General features: G+C 49.4%; 1 protein-coding gene across 6 annotated transcripts in view; it reads left to right on the top strand.

Annotated features, from left to right (window-relative positions):
• Positions 1-22,275, top strand: part of ERCC1 (ERCC excision repair 1, endonuclease non-catalytic subunit) — a 45,204-nt gene that overhangs the window by 17,372 nt on the left and 5,557 nt on the right. Inside the window, exons 1-6 of one of the 6 annotated variants that reach the window (XM_070044233.1) lie at positions 10,145-12,616; positions 13,109-13,221; positions 14,228-14,443; positions 17,812-17,915; positions 18,899-18,998; positions 19,987-20,063. In XM_070044233.1, the coding sequence (XP_069900334.1) occupies positions 12,469-12,616; positions 13,109-13,221; positions 14,228-14,443; positions 17,812-17,915; positions 18,899-18,998; positions 19,987-20,063 (758 nt within the window). In that variant the 5' untranslated portion in view covers positions 10,145-12,468. The other 5 variants (XM_030873899.3, XM_030873900.2, XM_060289083.2 and 2 more) reach the window with 5 other exon arrangements.

Here is a 22,275-nt window from a genome sequence, read left to right on the forward strand (position 1 = left end):
GAGGCCGTGCGCGCTCCCTCGCGAGAACTGGGGGCCGGGGCCGCGCGCCTGAGTCACCTCCCGCCCAACCGCCCCACTTCGGGGAGCGCGGACACCCCCCCGCCCCCATCCGCACGAACTCTTGGGTTCCTGGACGCCTGGAAGCCAGCGCGGCTCAGAATATTCCAGGACTATCGGGACGCATCCAACCGGGCTGCATCCAACCGGGCTGCATCCAACCGGGCTCAAGCGGCTGAGCGTCGACTTTTGGGCAGAGGCGCTGCGCCCTCTGGTGGCTCCTTCGGGGATAGCAGGCAGGGGCTGGGCCAAGACTTCACACCCCCCCAGACCCCCAACCTCCGCCACACACCCATTTTATAAATGAGGAAACTGAGGCCTGGAGAGGAACTGGATTGCATCATGAATTGCAAGGTACGCTCTTTCAGTTTCAGCTTGGACACTTCCCTTAATGGAGAACCCAGTACCTATCAGGAAACTAGGCACTCTGTTTTTATAAGCAGTATTTATCTAGTCATTCAACAAGTATTTATCAAGGGCTTGCTGGGTGCTGGGAACACAGCAGTGAACAAGGCAGAAGAGAGATCCTTGCCCTCGTGGGGCTGACGTTCTAATGGGGGAGACAAACAGTAAATAAATAAGGTGATTTCAGATTGTGGGTAAGCACTGTAAGGGAAATTAAATGGGAGAATAGATTATAATAAAGGGGATACTTTGGTAAGAGTAGTCAGGGAAGGCCTTTTTCTGAGGAGGTGACATTCTAAAATGACCTTCTGGTTTCATGCAGTCCCCTCACTCATCCCATTTCATAGACCTGGAGACAGAAGCCTGGAGAAGAACCAGTTGGGGACTGAGCTTGTACAGTGTAGATTACATGAGCTTTCACTGCTTAAATTGTTCAGTTCCAGTTTGGTCTCCTCCTGAGGCTGGGAGCTCATTTCTCCCAGCATAGCCACTCATCATCAGTAGTAGTAATACTGATTACTAGTTTTTAAATAATAGCTACCTTTTATCCAGCACCTGCTGTTTACCTAGCAGTCTACTAAATGTCTCACCTGCGTTAATTCATGGAATCCTCACCCTAATCCTTAGAGGTGAGGTACTATTCCCACGCCCCATTAACGTATGAGAAAATCTGTTTTCCAACCTTCCTTTCCTCCCAGCCACATGGGCATCTACAGTTTTGCCGGCCTTCTTCTTGTTCTTTGGGAAACCACCCCTTTCTCAATTTCAGTTCACCTGGCTGTCTTGGGGCTCACTCCATCCTCCGTTTCCAGGGAATGGCACGTGTCCTAGGCCCAGCCAATCACAGTATTCCAGTTGGGCTGTCCGTTGACGACAGTGATTGGTTCAGAGGTGAGCATGTGACCCATTTAGGACAACGAATGATGGGACCATTGGCTAGGAGCACTTTCTTCCCTTTGGGGTGGCTAAGAGGATGAGATGTGAGCCTAAAGCTGCTAGGGCTATCTTTGCTACCTCAAGGAAAGTCTTTCTGAGGAAAAAACATCAGAGAAATATGAAACCCAGAGATGGGACAGTGACTTCATATCATCATTTGAGCTCCTGGATCAAGCTGTAACTGAAGCTGGTGTACTCAACCTTCTGATCATGTGAACCAATACATTTCCTTAAACTAGTTTGCATTTGAAACTGAGAGACTCCCAGTTAATTCGCTTTCCCTCTCTATGCCCCCCCCCCACCAGGAACTGGTCCTGACACTTTCCACTGCCCCTAGTCCTTGGGAATGGATCACTGTACCCCCTGAAGTACCCATTCATTACACACTGCCCCCAGGGAGGCATGTACTGCTTGTATACATCTGTGCCCTCTACCCCCCACTGGGCAGGCACTCCTGTGGGGACTTTGGGTCTGCTCATCTTCCTGTCCCCAGGTACAGACCAGGATGAGAACCTGATACCAAGGCTACTGTCCCGGGCAGGACCACTTTCTGCTGTCATCACTGGCTGATGGTGAAGTTACCCTACTGCACCTTCCACTTTCTCCCACTGTCAGGATTTCAGCCCTGTCTGAGCTCTGTCGGCCTCCCAGCCTCTGCTTCACCGTCTCTCCTGTGCTCCAGACCCATGTGTCTAGAAGCCTCTTGAATGCCTTCCTCCGGTTGTCCCACAGACTTTCACCCTGACCTCAACAGCTTCCTCCCACACCTGTGCCTCCTTCTCCCAGGTCCCCAGCTCAGGCGTAGTCCCACATAGACCCTGTCTCCTGGGCCAGAGTTCTAGGCCTCCTCCTGGTACCTTCCTCCCCTTACCTCCCATAACCCATCACTCATCTCCATTCTATCTTTCAAAGATTTTATATATTCTCCTTCCTCCCCCTCCTTACTCTGGTCCAGTTGTCTATTTGGTCCCTTTTCCCCACTTCATCCTTCATGTCTATACTCATCCCTGGTTTCCTGCCCCAGTTCTGCCCCTTCCCATCTAGAAGGATTTTGCTAAACCACAAACCTACTCCTGTCAGGTCTCTCCCCTGCTCAGAGCCTGCTACGATTCCCCAGTGCTCTAGTCCTGTGAGCTACGAGGCCTTCCGTGGCCTGTTGCTTTCTTCAACCCCATCTCTTGCCCCCCACCCCTTTCCCCAGTACACATTCACTCTGCCCTCTAACAATACTCAAACAGCTTGCCTTTCCCCAAATGCATTGTTCATGCCTCCCGACTTGAACATTCGGCTCCCTCTGCCCAAATACCTTTCCCATCCTTCTCCACCTAGTGACTGTTTTTCCATGCTTTGAGGTACAACATAGCTATCCCCTCCGCTGAGAAACCTGGCGTGACTCCCTCCGACCTAAGCAGGGCCCCCGCCTCTCAAGAAACCTGGTCACTGTTGTAGCTCATTCTCTGCCTGACTACGTGTCGGCCCCTGACCACATGTCGGGCCCTGACCACATGTCGGGCCCTGACCACATGTCGGGCCCTTTGCACGCAGGGTCTCACTGAGTTCCCCCAACAGCCCTCAGGGCACAGGGACAAACACTTCCAGTTTCTGGATGAAGAAACTGGGACTCCTGGAAGGAATCACAGCTAGGGAGGGGACAGAGTCAGGATTTGAACTTGTGATCTCACGCAGCCTGGCTCACCCATGAGTACTTTATCTCTGTTTTGGAAGTTTTTATTTTATAACACTCTCAGTAGAGGCACACATGTATATCATTTATGAATAAAAAATATACTCCATATACCAAGTGGCCACAAAGTACTGCCTGGCACTGTGGTCTCTCTTGGTTAAGTAGCTTCTTCACCTGGGTCTGGTGGAGGCAGGGATTTGAGAGTGTTCTTTAAGGCCACATTTTTGACATGAGCATCAGTTGCTCTGTTTGAATATGCTTCTGACATGGATTGTTCCAGAACATCCCAAGAAATCCCGAGGCTCAGCGGCCCCGGAACACATGGCGCTCCAGCATCTGATGTCCTCCCAGATGGAGAGACAGCAAATTCCATGGGCCAGCACTGTCCATAAGAAATAGGACACTAGCCACATATTCAAGCTTAAATGCCCTAGTAGCCACACTAAAAAAAAAAAAGCCAAAAGAAACAGGTGAAAATAATTTGTTCCTGTATTTTATTTAACCAGATAGATGCAAAATATTATTTCATACATACTCAATGTCAGCAGTTTTTTCTTTATAAATTTATTTATTTATAGATGCAAGATATTATTTCATACGTACTCAATGTCAGCCTTTTTTTCTTTATAAATTTATTTATTTATGGCTGCGTTGGGTCTTCGTTGTGGTGCGCGGGCTTCTTATTGCGGTGGCTTCTCTTGTTGCGGAGCACGGGCTCTCGGCACGTGGGCTTCAGTAGTTGTGGCTCGTGGGCTGTAGAGCGCAGGCTCAGTAGTTGTGGCGCACGGGCTTAGTTACTCCGCGGCATGTGGGATCTTCCCGGACCAGGGCTCGAACCCATGTCCCCTGCGTTGGCAGGCAGATTCTTAACCACTGCTCCACCAGGGAAGTCCCTCAGCAGTTTTTTAAATGAGATAGTTACATTCTTTTTAATCACGCTAAGTCTATGAAATCTGGTGTGGAGTTTACACTCATGACACATCTCATTTTGGACCAGCCATGTTTCAAGTGCTTAAAAGCCACGTGTAGCCAAGTGGCTGCCATATTGGACATCACAGCAGTAGACGGTGCCTGACCACGGATCTGGGAGTATGGCTTCCTCAAAGTCCAGCTTTAACATGGGACAGTGTACCTCCAGGTGACAGCATGGCTTAAGGTCAAGAGCCTAGACTCTGAAGCCAGACTGTGGGGTTCAAGCTCTGGAACTTCCAAACTGCCACTCCAGCCTCTCTGCACCTCAGTTTATTCCGCTATGAAAGGAGAATCACCAGCAAGACATCAGAGGGTTTTTTGTGAGGATTAAAGGAGTTAATAGATTTTTTTTTTTTTTTTTTTTTTTTTTTGCGGTACGCGTGCCTCTCACTGTTGTGGCCTCTCCCATTGCGGAGCACAGGCTCCGGACGCGCAGGCTCAGCGGCCATGGCTCAGGGGCCATGGCTCAGGGGCCCAGCTGCTCCGCGGCATGTGGGATCTTCCCGGACCGGGGCACGAACCCGTGTCCCCTGCATCGGCAGGCGGACTCTCAACCACTGCGCCACCAGGGAAGCCCGAGTTAATAGATATTTAAACACTTAGAACAGGGCACATATTAAGTGCTGTATGGGTGTTGATTTTTTCTTATTATTTGGCATTTTGTGAAAGAGAAAATCTCTCGACTCCACATTAACAGTTGAAGAATGAAAAACTCCCTTAAAGACTTCCCATCCTGGGCTTCCCTGGTGGCGCAGTGGTTGAGAGTCCGCCTGACAATGCAGGGAACACGGGTTCGTGCCCCGGTCCGGGAAGATCCCACGTGCCGCGGAGCGGCTGGGCCCCTGAGCCACGGCCGCTGAGCCTGCGCGTCCGGAGCCTGTGCTCCGCAACGGGAGAGGCCACAGTGGTGAGAGGCTCGCGTACCGGAAAAAAAAAAAAAAAAAATCCTTCCCATCCTTGTGGAAGATGTCCAGAACATGGGGGACACACGGGACTTCTAACCGCCACAGGTAGGACGCACAGACCACTCTGGGCTCTCAAGGGCAAATGCTTCAACATTCTCCACTGGAACGGCTGCGTGCAATCATAAAGCTTTGGACACCTCCCAGTCTAAACTCTGCCACGTATTGTCCTGTTCTCATTTTTCTGTTTTGATCTGTGTAGTGGGTTGAATGGTGTGCCCTTCCCCCCACCCAAGGTAGGTCCACCTGAGACCTGTCAGTGGGAACTTATTTGGAAAAAGAGTCTCTGCGGATATAATTAAGGTTAGGATCTCGAGATGATATCACCCTGGATTAGCCAAGTGGGCCCTAAACCCAATGGCAAGTGTCCTTACAAGAGAAAGGCAGAGGGAGATTGGACACAGATAGGAGAAGAGACGGCCATGTGAAGTTGGAGGGAGAGATGAGAGTGATGGGGCCACCCAGGAACACCTGGGGCCACCAGAGGCTGGAAAAGGCAAGGAAGAATCTTCCCCGAGAAAATTCAGAGGGAGTGTGGCCCTGCTGATACCTTGCTTTAGGATTTCTGGCCTCCAGAGCTGTGAGGGAATAAATTTCTCTTGTTTTAAACCACGAAGTTTGTGGTAATTTGTTAGGCAGCCACAGGAAACAAATACAGTCTGTTTAGGGGCCTGTCTCCTTCCACCCTGAAGACAGAGTTTCTGTGGCTTTCAGCTTCTGTCTCACAGCAGGAAACAGGCTCAGAAAGAAGGCAGAGCCAGAACCAGAACTCAGGTCTCCAGAACCTCATTCCAGATCCAGGGGTCACTGTGGAATCTCACAGGGTATTTTGCCTGTTAAAGAAATACAGGGTGACTATTGAATTTTCTCTTAAGGCAGTGGTTGAAAACACAAGCTTTTGTTGGAGTCCTGGTTTGTTTGCTTCCTTGCTTTGTGGCCTTGGTCAAGAGACTAACCTTGTTTAGTTTCTCCTTCTATAAAATAGAAACTAACCAGTTTCTCCTTCTATAAAATAGGGATAACAAAATAAGATCTCAGAAGGCTGTGATATGGAGTATGTGAGAATTGATCAACTTTGCCATTTGACGTTGTCCTGAAAGTCTTTGCAAATGCTACAAGACAAGAAAAATGAGATGTAAAGATGGGAAGGCAAGACATAAAACTAACATTTGGATCATTTCAAAGGAAAACTAAGAGAATCGACAAACTTTTTGTATGTTTTTGGCCACGCTGCCCGGCATGTGGGATCTTAGTTCCCTGACCAGGGATTGAACCCATGCCCCCTGCAGTGGAAGTGCAGAGTCCTAACCACTGGACTGCCAGGAAAGTCCTTCAACAGAATATTTTATTTTTATTATTTACTTTTAGAAAAGATTTTATTTAATTAATTTTTTTAACTTTAGCCATCCTAATGGATGTGAAGTAGTATCTCATTATAGGTTTTTTTTTAAATTAATTTATTTTTTGCCTGCGTTGGGTCTTTGTTGCTGTGCGCAAGCTTTCTCTAGTTGCAGTGAGTGGGGGCTACTCTTTGTTGTGGTGCGCGGGCTTCTCATCGCAGTGGCTTCTCTTGTTGCGGAGCACAGGCTCTAGGTGCGCGGGCTTCAGTAGTTGTGGCACGTGGGCTCAGTAGTTGTGCTACGTGGGCTTAGTTGCTGCCTGGCATGTGGGATCTTCCCGGACTAGGGCTCGAACGAACCCATGTCCCCTGCATTGGCAAGCGGATTCTTAACCACTGTGCCACCAGGGAAGTCCCCCACTTTAATGTTTGGTTCAACAGAAGATAACTGGGTCTTCACCTCTGCTTGGGTGCTCAGTCTGTTGTGATATGTTGCAGGTTGCATTGAACACTCAGGAGAGAGTGAGAGTGAAAAAAGGGAGGTGTCTTAGTATTATTATGATAATCATTTTGACCTTGGGGACCTCTTGAAAGAGTGCTGGGGAACCCCCCAAGGTTCTGTGGACTGCACTTTAAGAATCACTCCTTACCTTTGGGTTCTATAGGGCCTAGAGACAGTATCTGGGGAACTGAACACCTCTGGGGCCATGGGACCTGGTTCAAGAGACAGCTCTGACTACAAGCAAGGTATTCTCTGAGTCTCAGTTTCGTCATCTCTAACATGGGGTTGGTGATGATGAAAATAATAAAAGTACCTCCCTCCTAAGGTTGTAGTGAGACCCATAGGAGATAACTCCCTGACTCACACCTGGCATGTAGCATACAATAAACACTTGCTATTATAGTTTGGGAAACGTCATTTTATTTTATTACCAACACTTCTTATTCATGCAGTTAACTTCTCCAGAGCCCTATCTTGTGCTGGGCAGTGCTGGGGACATGGTGATGAATGAGAAGGGCCTGGCCCTGCCCTCATGGGGTTCCCAGTCCAATGGGTCACAGAGTTTTCATTTGTGAGGCATTGCCTTTAGCACCAGGTCCCTGAGGAGCATGAGTTCTTAAGACTGGGGAGGCAGGGAAAGGCATTCTAGGGAGTGGGAACAGCATGCACGGAGACATGGCAAGTGGAGAGGGGGACAGCTGTGGCCTGATGGTTGGCCGGTTGTGTCCATTTCTCTGCCCCCAAGATGCCTCAGTCCTGTTGCTGGTGAGAAATACGTGTGTATATCTGGTTCATCTTTTTAATATTTATTTATTTGGCTGCACCGGGTCTTAGTTGCGACACGCTGGAATCTTCTTTGCAGCATGAGAACTCTTAGTTGCGGCATGTGGGATCTAGTTCCCTGACCAGGGATCAAACCCGGGACCCCTGCATTGGGAGCGCAGAGTCTTAGCCACTGGACCACCAGGGAAGTCCCCCAACCCCTCTTCTTGTGTAAAGTTAGTTCCTCAATTCTGGGCTCTTTTTAGGGAAGTCCCACCTCTGATCTAACCTCAGTCTCTCATGCTGCAGATCCTCCTTTTGCTGCATATCCATCCACAGTGCCCCGTGGAAACTTGGGACGTCCCAGCATAAGAGGTGCCCGGGATGGGGCGGGGTCGGGTCCAGCGCCTCCACTGTCCCCCATCCGGGGGCCTCCGCTTGGGGCCGGGTGAGTCAGCCCCCTGCGGCTCCCGCGTCATCCCGGCCGCTAGGCTTCGCGCTATTTCGGGCTCCAGGCGCTATAAATAGAGGCTCGCGGAGCAGAGCTGTTCCCCCTCCGCTCGGGCGCCCCTGCGTCCCCTGGACCCGCCGCGATCGCCGGGCCGCGCGTCACCGCGGCTAAGTTTAGAGGCGGGTGCGGACGTCGGCCGGGTCACTGCGCCCCTCGGCCGCGCCCCCGCTAACAGAGCCTTCGGTCCGGCGGCAATATGCCCCCCGCCCAGAGTCACTTGGGTGGAATTAGGGGCGAAGTGTGCCCATATTCTCCATCCCCACCCCAATCCTTCGGAGGCGCAGAGGAAACTCGAAGTTGGGATTAGGGGAAGGTTTGGGAGTGGAGCAAGGTCTGAACTCGAGGAGTCGCCCGGGAGCTTCGGTTGGGACTGGAATTTGAACTTGGAGCGTTTGGAAGAAGGACGGGGAAATAAGAGTACGGACAGCTGTTAGACTCGAACTCGCAACTCTGGGAGCCGGAAAGATGCGAATCCGGAATCTGAAAGTTAAATTTGGGAAGAGTGTAGGAATCAAACTTGGAAATATAATATATTACAGAACCGAGGACAACTTTTCTCCCCCTTAACTAACGTAAATAGACTCAGAGTTACCTGAACCGCGCTCAGCGGGCCCTTTGCCGCATTTCTGCGATAGTGAAACGAGTCGGGAGAAACGAAAGGGCAGCCCGCCGCCTTCTCACGGGTTTTGCCCCGGAGTGGGTTCTGGCGCAGCGGTCCCCGGCGCCTCTACACCCCAAATCCTCTTGTGGGGCGCCATCGCCCCCTGGCGGAAAAGGCACGCTTTGCAGGTTTATTTGGTAATTCCCATTCCCCAACGGGAGAAACTGAGTCCCACCCAGACTGGCTTCCTTCTAGAAGCTCTCTCTGCCCTTGGATTCAGAGACACATTTTCATAGTCCTTCTCTATGTCACTGGGGCCTCAGTTCCTTCATCTGTCAAATGAACTATTGATACCTAAGGGGAGGGTTACTGTGAGGATTTAGCTCATAGTAAGCTATCTATCTGCTTTGATGGGTATATTGTTGATGGTAATATATGTATTTTTTATTTATAGAGCCCCTCTTCCTGTGACCATGTGGCCCCCTCCCCCATAATCTACTTCACGTCACTGTTTTTTATCGTCTCCAGAGCGTGTATGACTGTCTGGAACTCTTTTTTTTTTTTTTTTTTTTTTTTTTTTTTTTTGCTGTATGCCGGCCTCTCACTGTTGTGGCCTCTCCCGTTGCCGAGCACAGGCTCCGGACGCGCAGGCTCAGCGGCCATGGCTCGCGGGCCTAGCCGCTCCACGGCATGTGGGATCTTCCCGGACCAGGGCACGAACCCGTGTCCCCTGCATCGGCAGGCGGACTCTCAACCACTGCGCCACCAGGGAAGTCCTGTCTGGAACTCTTATTTGTGGGTTTCTTTCTTATGGTCTGCCTCCCATGAGACTATCAGCACCACAGGGCAGGGACCTGGTCCAATTTGCTGCCAGCTGTGTCCCCAGTGCCTGCCACACCGTAGGTGCTCAATATGTAGTTATTCAAGGAATGAGTGAACCATGGATTTCAAGACGGGGCTCCATGGTCTTATGGAATTCTCACAAGCTCAGCAGTTACAGATGGGAAAACTGAGGCTCCCAGTGGTGAAGTCGCTTGCTGCCGGATTCTGCTTCTGTTCTTTGTTCATTCATGCAACATATGGTTCCGTAGCCCCTTCTTGTTTCTGGGCACTGTGCTACAGCGGTGGCCACAACGGCTTCAGCCTCTGCTTGCCCAGGACTTAGTCAAGGACTATTTTATTTTTATGACAAACCTGAATATTTCACCTACTGCATGCCAAGTAAAGATGTAGGGACTTGACACGTAACTCATTTCATCTTCCTAATAGTGATGCTATTGTTATCCCCATTTTAGAGATGAGCAAACTGACGCACACAGAGAAACTGTGTTGCTGGTACCAGGTCACACTGCTAGTAAGTGATCCTGGGGAAAAATTACACCCAGCGATGAGACTGCTTATGAAGGAAGGAGAATCAGGGAGATGGTAGACTTCCCATTAGTGACCCAAATGGAGCACCAGTGTCTTCTAACTTTGCAAGAAAGATAACTAGGAACCCAGAATTTGAGATTCCATTTGTGAGGGTCAAATAAAGACATTTTCAGATGAGCAAGACTCAGAAATGTTCTATCCAGAATGTTCTCTGAAAAAGTTGAAGAGAATGTACTCTAGCAAGAAGTAAAAATGAATTCAGAAGGAAGAAGTTTATAAGAAGTAACAGAAAATTGTTAAGGGTTGACTCGTGTCCCCCCAAAAGATATGTTGAGTCCTAACCCCCATTACTTCAGAATGTGACTTTATTTTGAAATAAGGTCTTTACAGAGACACGTTAAAATGAGGTCATTATGGTGGTCCCTAATCCAATATGACTGGCGTCCTTGTAAAATGGGGAAATTTGGACACAGAGACGGACATGCACAGAGGAAAGACAGTGTGAAGACACACAGGGAGAAGATGGCCATCCACAAGCCACGGAATGCCTGAGGCTACCAGAAGCTAAGAGAGGGGGCTGGAACAGATCCTTCCCTAGTGTGTTCAGAGGGCGCATTGCTCTGTCAATACCTTGAATTTGGACTTCTAGCCTCCAGAACTGTGAGAATAACTTTCTGTGGTTTAAGCCACTCAATTTTTGGTACTTCTTTACAGCAGCCCTATGAAACTAATACCATGAACCAATTATATAAATAAAAATTAATTAGAAAAAAATCTTTTACAGTAGGTCCCTAACAAAAGGCAAAATCAATGGAGAGACAGAGACAATATGTTCATGGGTATGAAAAAGATGTCAATCTTCTTGTAATTAATCCATCAATTCAGTGCAATTCCAATCTCAATCGCAATAGGATTTTTCAGGGAACTAGAAAAGCAGCTGCTAAAATCCATCTAGAAGAGAAAATGGACAAGAATGGTAAAGACAGATTTGAAACTGAACAGAGGTGGGGGACTTGCCTCATGTGATATCAAAACATATCTAAATGAAATAATTAAACTGGCATGGAGGCAAGGGACAGATACAGAGATCAATGAAACATAATAGAAATGTCAGCGATAGACCTGTGTATACATGGGAATTTGGCACATGATAAAGGTGGAATATCAAAACCAGGGAAAGGACTGGCTTCTTTTTTTTTTTTCCCAGCTGCATGACTTGAGGGGTCTTATTTCTCTGATCAGGGATGGAACCCCGGCCCCAGCAGTGAAAACACTGAGTTCTAACCACTGGACATCCAGGGAATTCCCAGGACTGGCTTTTAAAATAAATGGTATCTGGACAATTAGCTATATCTACCATAAATTCCTACCTTAGTACATTTTCAAAAATAAGTCTCATATGGATGAAAGAAACAAAATCAAAACTAGGAAAAGTATTAAAAGAAGTGATAAACTATATGACCTTGGGGTATGGCAAGCCTCTTAAACAAACCAAAATTCAGGATAGATTGATAAATAGGTGTGAATAAACACTAAGAACTTCTGTGTGAGAAAAATAAATAAATAAAGTTAAAATATAAAGTGCAAACTAGCAGGAAATATTTGGAATATGTGTAACTGACTAACAATTAGAATTGGAATCCATAAAGTACTCTGACACATTAACAGTAATAAAAAAAGGCATACAACCATTGAAAAAATGGTCAAAGGATATGCGCAAGCAACCCACAGAAAACAAACTATTAAAGACCAATAAACTCACAGAAAGATGTTCTCTCCTTAGTAATCAGAGAGTTGCAAGTTAGAACAGTGTGATACTATCCTTTCAGGAAATGACTAATATTTACTCATCAACCAGGTCTCTGCTCAGATGTCCCTTTCTCTAAGAAGCTCTATCCTTGCCCTCGGGCTGGATTAGGTGTTCCCTGCCCCACCCCCCTCCCGGGCCCTCTGGGGTCTCCTAGCCAGCCCTGTCCACTCTGGATGTCACTGTTTGGGAAAGGGTTTGTCTCTCCCAATGCGTTGTGAGCTCCAGAAGGGCGGAGCGGGGCTATCGTTATCTGGGGCAATGTATGTGGAATAAGAGAATGAGTGAATGGGGAAACTGAGGCTAAGTCAATGACAGAGCTGGAATTCAAACCCAAGTCTGTACTGAGAGAAGGAACCTAGTTTGATTACCCGCCATCCCTTCTCCACTAAGCCCTGCCCAGAGCCCAGGCACACAAGAGGAGCTCAATAAGAGCACTGAAATCAAACTGCTCGGCAACGGGAGACGCTGAGGGGCAGAGGCGGACAGCTCTCTCGAAACCCAAACCTCCGCAGTCCTCCAGAACCATAGAGAGCTGCGCGAGGAACCGCCTCTCTCGATGCTCTACGCCTTTGGGGAACGTCAGGAGCGGGCTGGAGGGCTAGAGAGGCCGGAAGTGCGACCAGCCTGGGGCTACGCTGGCCGCGCCGGCGGTGGGACGCCTCGATCTCTCTCCTGTCTTTCTTTCGCGGCCAGGGGGCGAGGAGGTGAGTTCTCGGGACGCTGAGACCGCGGGGCTGGGTTGAGAGGGGCGTGGGGTTGAGACCGCCGGTGGCGATTGGCAGATGCAGAAGCCAATCAATCGTTACAATGTCTGAGAGTTTGAGAAGGTGGAGCGAGGGAAGGTTTGAGCGGGGGAAATGCATCCTGGTGCGAGCCTTGGGGGCGGGGTGGACGGAGGGTTGGGGACAGTGGTCTGGCCTGGCAAACGGAAGGCGGGGAACAGTGAAGGCGGGGAGAATAGAAAGGTGGGACCCTGAAGGGTGTGGCGAAAGGAAAGTGTGTCCCGGTAAGGGGCGGGGCGAGCCGCAGGTGGAGGCTCGATGGGGCGGGGCCTTATAGAACCTGGGGCCCTGGATGTCTGGACCTGGACGCGATGGAGCCCCTGGAATTTTTTTGGGGGTACGGCTGTGTCTGGGGGTTCCTTCTGGGGACTGTCGATGCTTCGCTCGCGCCCGACGCCACGGCTTTATTTTCAGGCCCCCAGAAGGACCTTGCGATGGACGAAGAGAGAGTGGAGAAGCCCGCTGGCCCACCCACAAGGAAGAAATTCCTCATTCCAGTGGACGAGGATGAGGTCCCTCCTCCCGGGGTAGGACTAGGAGATGGGGGGACTGCTGGGAGGCTTGGGGGGTGGTTGGGAGGAAGGGGGACAGGAAGGGGCCTGTGGGACCACAGGGTGGGTTAGGAAATGTTGGGGCCTGGGTCACTTTGAGAAGACAGTCTTTTTGCCTTCTGCAAGTATCAGTTTCCTGTAAAAAGTAAAATGTCATGGTTAGGAGGGCTAAGGCAGCGGCTGCAAACTGGCAGTCAGGAAGTAGTCCTGAGATACGTTTTACGTGGCCAGAACCCTGGTTCTGCAAGGAGTGAATTTATTGCTGATAGTTGAGAATTTGGAAGGTTTGGCAATTTTAAAGAAATCTGCACTTTTGACATCTTTTGGTAAATAAAGCATCTGGCAACACAGAGATCTCAATCGTACAGGAACACAATTGCCTGGTGATAAGTAGTGGCTGCCACCTGTGTGCTAGGAAGAAAAAGAAAGTAGGCTAAGGATAGAGGGTGTGGTGGGGGAGAAGAGCTACCTTAGGTAGAACAGTCAAGGGAGGGCCTCTTGGAGGAGATGATGCCTTTGCCAAAATGTGAAAGAAGTGAGTGAGCGAGCTATGCAACATCAGGGGGGAAGGGAACAGCCAGTGCAAAGGCCCTGAGGTCAGAGAGAATCTGATAAGTTTTAGGGCGGCAGGAAGGCCAGCGGGGCTGGGGTAGAGAAAGCCAGGGGAAGACGTAGAAGGTGAGGTCCTTGAGGCAAGGGTGCAGGGGCAGATCTTTACGAGGCTTGAGGACTGAAGTGACAGCTTTGGCTTTTACTCTGAGTAGGAACCACCTAAGGGCTCTGAGCAGAAGAGGAACATGATATGACTCAGTGTGGGGAGCAGACTGTGGGAGGTAAGGGCAGAGGCAGGTAACTGGTGCGGAGGTGACTGCAGTGGCCCAAGGGAGAGAAGATGGTGGTTGGGACCAGGGTAGAGGCCGAGGAGGTGGGGAGAAGTGGCTAGATTCAGATTTTGTATGCCCTCTCACCCCTCTCCCCACAGGCCAAGCCCTTATTCAAATCCACACGGAGCCTGCCCACTGTGGAGACCTCCCCACAGCCGGCTCCTCAGACCTACGCCGAGTACGCCATCTCAGGACCTCCAGGAGGGCCTGGAGCCACACGCCCCATAGGGCCAGAACCCCTGGCAGGAGAGACCCCCAACCAGGCCCCCAAACCAGGAGCAAAATCCAACAGCATCATTGTGAGCCCCCGGCAGGTGAGGAGGGGGCTGGAGAAGTGGGACTTTGGGGTTTCTGGTGGGAAACGTGGTTATAGGGAGGGCTTTCTAGTGGACAAGGAAGGAGTTCTGAGTTCTAGCCATTATGCTCTCAACAGCACCATTCATCCATTCAACTAGCGTGTGTGGGTTGAATATGCCCCGTGTCTTAGTCTGTTCAGGCTTCTGAACACCGAACGTTTATTTCTCACAGTTCTGGAGGCTGGCAGATTAGGTGTCTAGTGAGGACCCGCTTCCTGGTTCATAGACAGCCATCTTCTCACTGTGTCCTCACAGCGTAGGAAAGGGTGAGGGAGCTCTCTGGGGTCTCTTTTATAAGAGTGCTAGTCCCATTCATGAGGGCTGCACCTTCATGACCTAATCACCTCCCTTCACCTCCTAATATCATCACATTGGGGGGGTAGTATTTCAACCTATGAATTTTGGGGAGACACAGACATTCAGTCCATAGCACCCCAACTCTTACGGTTGGGGGCATGATGTTGTTCCTGAAGCTACATTTCCTGTTCCCAGGTTTGTCCATTTATTCAAAAACAGTTGAACACAGGCCCAAGTTTGAATCCCACTCTGCCACACAGTAGCTGTGTCATCTTGGGCATCATCTTGGGTGACTTAACCCCTCTGAGCCTTTAAAATGGGGGTTCACCCACTTACAATCCATAAATATCTTCAGAGGTTACCTGGTGCAGTTCTAAGCTCTGGAGATTGCAGATAAAGTCTCTGCCATTGACGGGGCTGGCATTCTGGAAGGAGAGAGCAGCAGTGTACAGAGATAATAATGGGACTCAAGAACATGAAATATGCTCAAAATTTTTAGCCATCAGGGAAACGCAAACCAAAACCACAATGAGATACCACGTCATACCCTAGAATCAAAAGGATAGACAATAACAAGGGTGGGGAGAGTGTTGGAGGAGTTGGAGCCCTCATACACTGCTGGTGGGGATGTAAAATGGTGCAGTCGCTTTGGAAAACCGCCTGGCAGTTCCTCAGACATTTAAACATAGAGTTATCCTATGACCGTGCAGTTCCACCTCTAGGTATATATGCAAGAGAAATGAAAATACGGTCAACCTTCTGCAACCATGGATACAAAACCCGCAGACACGGAGGGCCAACTGTACTACGTCATCTGTGGATTTTGATATTCAGGGGGTCCTGGGACCAATCCCCTGTGGATACTGAGGGACCACTGTCTTACGTCCACACAAAATCTAGTACACACATGTTCACAACAGCATTATTCACAATAGCCAAAAAGTGGAAACAACCCAAATGTCTAGCAAATGATGACTAGTTGTTTTCACTTAGCATAATGCTCTCAAGGTTCACCCATGTTGTAGCACGAATTAGTACTTCATTCCTTTTTGTTGCTAAATAGTATTCCATTGCATGGACATGCCACTTTGTTTGTCCATTCATCCATCGATGGGCGTTCGGGTTGTTCATATCTCTCAATTATTATGAAAATGCTGCTGTGAACATTTGTGTACTGCTGTTAACACGTGTTTCCAGTTCTCTTGGGTATTTATCTAGGAGTGGATTTGCTGGGTCGCATGGTAACTGTATGTGTAACTTTCTCAGGTACCCCCAACTGTCTTCTAAAAGGCTGCATCATTTTACATTCCCACCAGCAGTGGATGAAGGTTCCATTCTCACCATATCGTCACCACTTGTCATTGTCTTTTGGATTTCAGTCATTCTAATGGGTGTGAAGTGGACAAAATACTTCTTTAAAAATTAAAATTGGGATAAACAACAAAGTCCTACTGTATAGCACAGAAAATTATATACAATATCCTATGATAAACCATGATGGAAAAGAATATTTAAAAATGTATATATATATGTATAACTGAATCACTTTGCTGTACAGCAGAGATTAACATGACATTGTAAATCAACTGTGCTTCAATTTAAAAAAAAAAAAAAAATTGGATTTCGCCCCTCCCTTGCCCAAAGCCCTTCCATGGCTCCCAGTGGCTCAGGTTCAGATGGCCCAGAGCCTGTGGGACTTGGGAGCCCTGCAGACCCTTCCCACCCCAGCTGCTCTGACCACTCCACAGTCCACCCCGAGAGCAGATACCACACCCTTATTAGAGCTGAATTCCACCTCACTTGGTAATTACATGTTCGTCCCTGAGATGCTTTTGTTTAATGTCTGTGTCCCCCACGAGGGCAGGGATCTATGTCCTCTTGGTCACGGCTGTATCCCCAGCACTTAGACACACAGTAGGCACTCAGATACCTGAATAGATTAGAGCTTGACCTGCTCACAGTATTTTGGTCTTGGGCTACAGGGTAGAGCATGAGGCGGGGGTTTATTTATTTCTTTTGGCCGCGTTGGGTCTTCATTGCTGCGCGTGGGCTTTCTCTAGTTGCGGCGAGCGGGGGCTACTCTTTGTCACGGTGCGCGGGCCTCTCATTGCAGTGACATCTCTTGTTGCAGAGCACGGGCTCTAGGCGCGTGGGCTTCAGTAGTTGTCGCACATGGGCTCAGTAGTTGTGGCTCGCGGGCTTAGTTGCACCGTGGCTTGTGGGATCTTCCCGGACCAGGGATCCAGCGCGTGTCCCCTGTATTGGTAGGCGGATTCTTAACCACCGTGCCACCAGGAAAGTCTGTGAGGGGTGTTTAGAGAGAGGAGTCTGCTGGGCAGATACCAGGCTTTCGGAGCTCTGACCCTGTGGAGGGTCGCAGGCCACGGTGAGGAGCTTCCTCCTGAGGGCACTGGGAAGCCATGGCAGGGCTTAGAGCTGGAGAGGGGCAGCTTTGTGCTTTAGGAAGAGCCGTCTGGCTCCTGTTTGGAGGGTGGCCAGGAGGGGACACCACTGGGGCAGGAGACCAGGAGGAGGTGGGGTGGAGGCCATGGCAGTGGAGGGGGAGGAATTCATGGGGGATGCTTAGAAGGTAGATGTCCCACCTGGTGGATGAGGGGGAGAGGGAAGCTTGTAGGACAAGGCCTGGGTCTCTGGATGGTGGGGCCGGCCCTGAGTTGGGGCTGGGAGGGGGAGCAGGTGTGGAGGCCAGTGCCGAGTGCAGTGAGGTAGATCCCTGGGGACAGGTGTCCAGTGGACCAAGGACACACGAGCTGGGGCTGGGGACAGGGCTGAGCTGGAGAGAGACCCAGGGACCCTTTAGTTAAGGCCTAGGGCCAGGGAGGAGGGGCCTAGGTCAGAGCCCCAGTACCAAGAACATTCCAGGCTGCGGAGGAGGAGGAGTCTGGGGAGAGGAGGAGGGCAGAGCTGGAGAAGCCCCGGGTGCAAAGCAGGAGGTGGGGGGAGGGGCCCTGGGGTGGCGGTGGGCCCAGGGTCACTCTGCTAATGGCTTCCGTTCTCCCTCCCCCCAGAGGGGCAACCCCGTGCTGAGGTTTGTGCGCAACGTGCCCTGGGAGTTTGGCGATGTGCTTCCCGATTACGTGCTGGGCCAGAGCACCTGTGCCCTCTTCCTCAGGTGAGCTCTGGGGGCCACCCACCCTCAGATGGCCTGCGAGGGCTGTGCTCTGGGTGTTCTCGGCCATTGTGTGGGAGACCTCTGGGCACGGCCCAGGCCTAGGTGTGACCCTGTGTGGGAGGCAGAGATCTTGGTGTCGGAAGCAACAGCTGGGCCCCGGATGCTGGGTCTGAGGGAGGAGGGGCCGGGGGCCTGGATCCTGGGTCTGAGGGGGGAGGGGCCGGGGGCCTGGATCCTGGGTCTGAGGGGGGAGGGGCCGGGGGCCTGGATCCTGGGTCTGAGGGGGGAGGGGCCGGGGGTCTGGATCCTGGATCTGAGGGAGGAGGGGCCGGGGGTCTGGATCCTGGGTCTGAGGGAGGAGGGGCCGGGCGCCTGGACTCTGGGGCTGCGGGAGGAGGGGGACTGATGTCCTGGACACCAGGACTGGAGCCAGGATTTCTGTAACCGTCGCCACAGTTAAATAAGTTTCCCTCCACTCCTGGCGGCCCCTCTCCAGACAGGGGAAGTGAAACTTCTAAGTTCCTGTCCTCCCTGCAGTGTATGAGAGCTGCTATAGCAGAGATGTCCCTTTGTTCCTGGGTGGCAAAGCCACCCCACCCCGTCCGTGCCAGCGCCCTCTGTGGTCAAAGCAGGCAGTCCCGGGGATGGGCCCTGCTTCCCAAGACCAGCTGTGCAGCACCACCCCCTGACCCCGGTATACACTCTCTAGGGTTTCCTGGTCTCCACCTGAAACCTAAAGTCCTTCTCTTCCTAGGTGAAGAATCCGGGGGTCCACCCTTCCAGGGAGTCAGAGCCAGGCATCCCTCACTGCCAGTCCCCTCATGCCCCTTTCTTGAAGGGTGACCTTGGGCAAGTCACTTAACCTCTCTGAGCCTCAGATCTGCCTGTGCTCCCCAAGCCCTCTGCCTTCCAGCAAGAGGGGAGAAGGGCTTCTGGCGTCTCTTAGCTGGAGACCTACCAACCCTCCCTCTCCCGCCCCGCAGTCTCCGTTACCACAGCCTCCACCCAGACTACATCCATGGGCGGCTGCAGAGCCTGGGGAAGAGCTTCGCCCTGCGGGTCCTGCTCGTCCAGGTGGATGTGGTAAGCAGGGGTCACTCCTCCATTGGCCTCACTGCCCCCATCTGTGAAATGGGGAGCCTTGGGCCTCCCGGTTGCCTGGTAGACTGTTGAATCTCTTCTAAGGAGAAATGCAAGTTGGAACCCCAGTGGGGAATTTCTCACATCTGAGATGGACAGCTGTGTTGGCCAGGAGGTGGAGGGTCAGATTACCCGTCTCCTCCTTCCCCACTCCCCCTTCAACCAGGCCCTGCCCTCTGCCACTTCAATACTTCTTGAACCTGTTTCATTCTATCCTCACAGCCGGGCCCTGATCCAGGCCCTTTCCCCTCTTGCCTGGGTCCCTGCCCCAGCCTCTTTTCTTGTCTTGTGGCCTCCAGCTTCAACCCTGCAGTAGTCAGAGGGGTCTTCTGGCACACAGATCTGATGTCCCAACCCCTCCGTGATCCCCCAGTGCTCTCCATGGCCCGTGAGGCCCAGTGTCACCCGATCCCTGCCCAGCTCTCCTGGTTCATCTCTAAGCTTCCACGGGATCACCCTTTCATTTCACAGCCTCCATCCCATAGTGGTGAATTGTGCTTCCTCAAGCCTTTCCCCTCCCTTCCTTTGCACACGCTGTTCCCTATGCCTGGAATTCCCTTTTCTGCTCTCTGTTGCCCTCACTCCTCATCATTCTTCAGGTCCCAGCTCAGATATCCCCTCCTCTAGGAAGCTCTCCCTAATCCCCCAGGTAGGACAGATGCTCCTCTGGCTCTCCCACCCCAGTGCTGGCCACTCTTGAGTCATCACTGACTGGGGACTGTCTGTCCCCCTCATCACACTGTGAGTCCCGGGAAGGCACAGCCAGGGCTGTCCCGGTCACTGCTGGGTCCTGCACAGGCGGGGACCCAGTTGGAGATTAGGGAGTGTCAGTTGAGTGATAGGCTCTTGGCACCCTAAGCTGCTCTGCTTCCAAGACTATAATTCTTTGCTTTCTCCCAGATCCCTCATTCTAATTTTCTTCTCTGCTCAGAAAGACCCTCAGCAGGCCCTCAAGGAGCTGGCTAAGATGTGCATCCTGGCCGACTGCACCCTGATCCTCGCCTGGAGGTGAGATGGAGGCCCCCTCCCAGGTCAGGCTCTATCCTGAGAGTTACTGCCCCTTCTGCCCCCAAATCTTCCCAGCCCTTCTTCCTCCCATGAGCTCCCTGTGTGAGTCTGGTCCAGGCACTGCCTCTCTGGGCTTCAGTTTCTTTATCTGTAAAGTAGGGTCTTAATATCTTTGACGTACATCAAATCCCAGGACCATACTAGGCACTTATGAGTTAGACATAAAATCTGGCTGAATAATTAATTTCAAGTCTAGGTTTCTAAAGACTATTTTCATTGGCTCTCCAATAGGGAAAAGAAGACATCCCTTCCTCACACCATAATCAGAACAAAATCTTGATAATTATAGACACAAAAAGCAAAACTACAGTAAAAGTATTCAAAGAAATCTTATAAAATATATATATATTTATTATGATCCTGTGGTAGGGAAAGTCTTCCAAAACAAGACCCAAAACCTAGACACCATAAAGGAAAAGGTTACCCAATTTGAGTAAATTAAAAATTTAAAACTTCCAGATGGTAAGAGATACTGTAAACAAAGTTAAAAGACAAGTGACAAACTAAGAGAAAATACTTGTTATATATATATAAAACAAAGACTTATGATCCCTAATTTATATATGTATATATAAATTTTATATTTATACAGTTCAAATATATATAAATGTTTATATTCATAGGAGTGTATTTAAACATTTATTACATATTTACGTGTATATATACATATATTTGCATATATATATGTGTGTATATATATACACATATATATGCAAATATATGTATATATGTGTGTATATATATATATAAAGAGCCTCTTACAATTCAGTAAGAAAAAAATAGCCCGGTTTTTAAACGTCTAACGCAGGTTGCCAAGAACACATGAAAAAACTATCAGCCACACAGCTTATCAGGAAAAGTAAATTTTCAAAGAATGAGGCGTTATTTTTCACCCATTAATTTGGTGAAAATGTCAGATGGATAATATGAAAGGGGCACCTGCATGTTTGGTTGGCAGGAGACTTCACTGGCTATTAAAACAGGAAGTAGACACACTCTTCAACGCAGAAATTCCCCCACTCGGAATGTCTCCCCTTCGATCATCCCTCCCTGGGTGTGCAGATCCGCAGTGGCGTGGGCCTTCCTGGCACCATCCGTGCAGTAAGCTGCAGGACCAAAGAGCGTGATAGTTTAATTTATGTATAAAAGGAAGGAAAGTGAGCCGTGTTTATGAACAGATACAGATGTGAACAAACTGCAGGGGCTCCAAGCTGTGAACAGTGTTGAACCTTGGGAATGGCACAAGGGGAGGCCCCGAGGGGAGGGAGACTTCTGTCCTCTGCCCTTCTCTTTTCTTCTGAATGTGAAATGGTTAGTTTCTTTTGTTAAAGAATAGGTAGCATATTCATGTAGTTAAAAAATCAGAGGTGAGTATATATATACTGTATATATAAGTATGTATAAGTATTATAAAATGTAAGTATATAAATATTATAAGTGTATATAAGTATATATGAGTATACACATAAGTAATATATAAGTATAATACATTTATATAAGTTATATAACATTTTATAAGTATATATAATATATATCTATATCACATAAGTATATATATTAAGATATATACTCACTTCTGAGTTTTGAACTACATATATAACATACATATATATACCGTTTTTATATTGCTTTCAGATACTGTATATGTGTATACAGTATATATATAAATGGTAGTGTATGCCCTTAAAAGTCTCTCTCTCCTGCCCCTTCCCTCCCACTCTACTCCCCTCACCCTTACAGGTCACCATTATTGTTGGTTTCTTTATTTCCTTCCAACGTTTCTATAAAACGCAAACACGTGTGAAAACATGTTAATTTTCTTTCTTAGACAGAAGTAAGCCTAGTATATATACTGTTCTGTGCCTTGTGTGGTCGTGTCATTTCTATATCTATATCTATGTCTATATCAGTGTAGAGAGCAGCCTCATTATTTTTTATTTTTTATAGCTGTGTAGTATTCTAATATAGTGTCCACATAAAAAAACTAATAGACTTTTTTTTAGAGAAATTTTAAGTTTGTAGAAAAATTGATTGGAAAGTACAGAGAGTCCCACATGCCCCCTCTCCCCCTGCACACAGTTTGTGCAGTTATTTATATCTTGTGTTAATTAGTGCGGTGCATTTGTTACAACTGATGAACTAATATTGAGAT

The sequence above is a fragment of the Globicephala melas genome, chromosome 19, assembly GCF_963455315.2.
Source record: "Globicephala melas chromosome 19, mGloMel1.2, whole genome shotgun sequence".
Classification (NCBI taxonomy): domain Eukaryota; kingdom Metazoa; phylum Chordata; class Mammalia; order Artiodactyla; family Delphinidae; genus Globicephala; species Globicephala melas.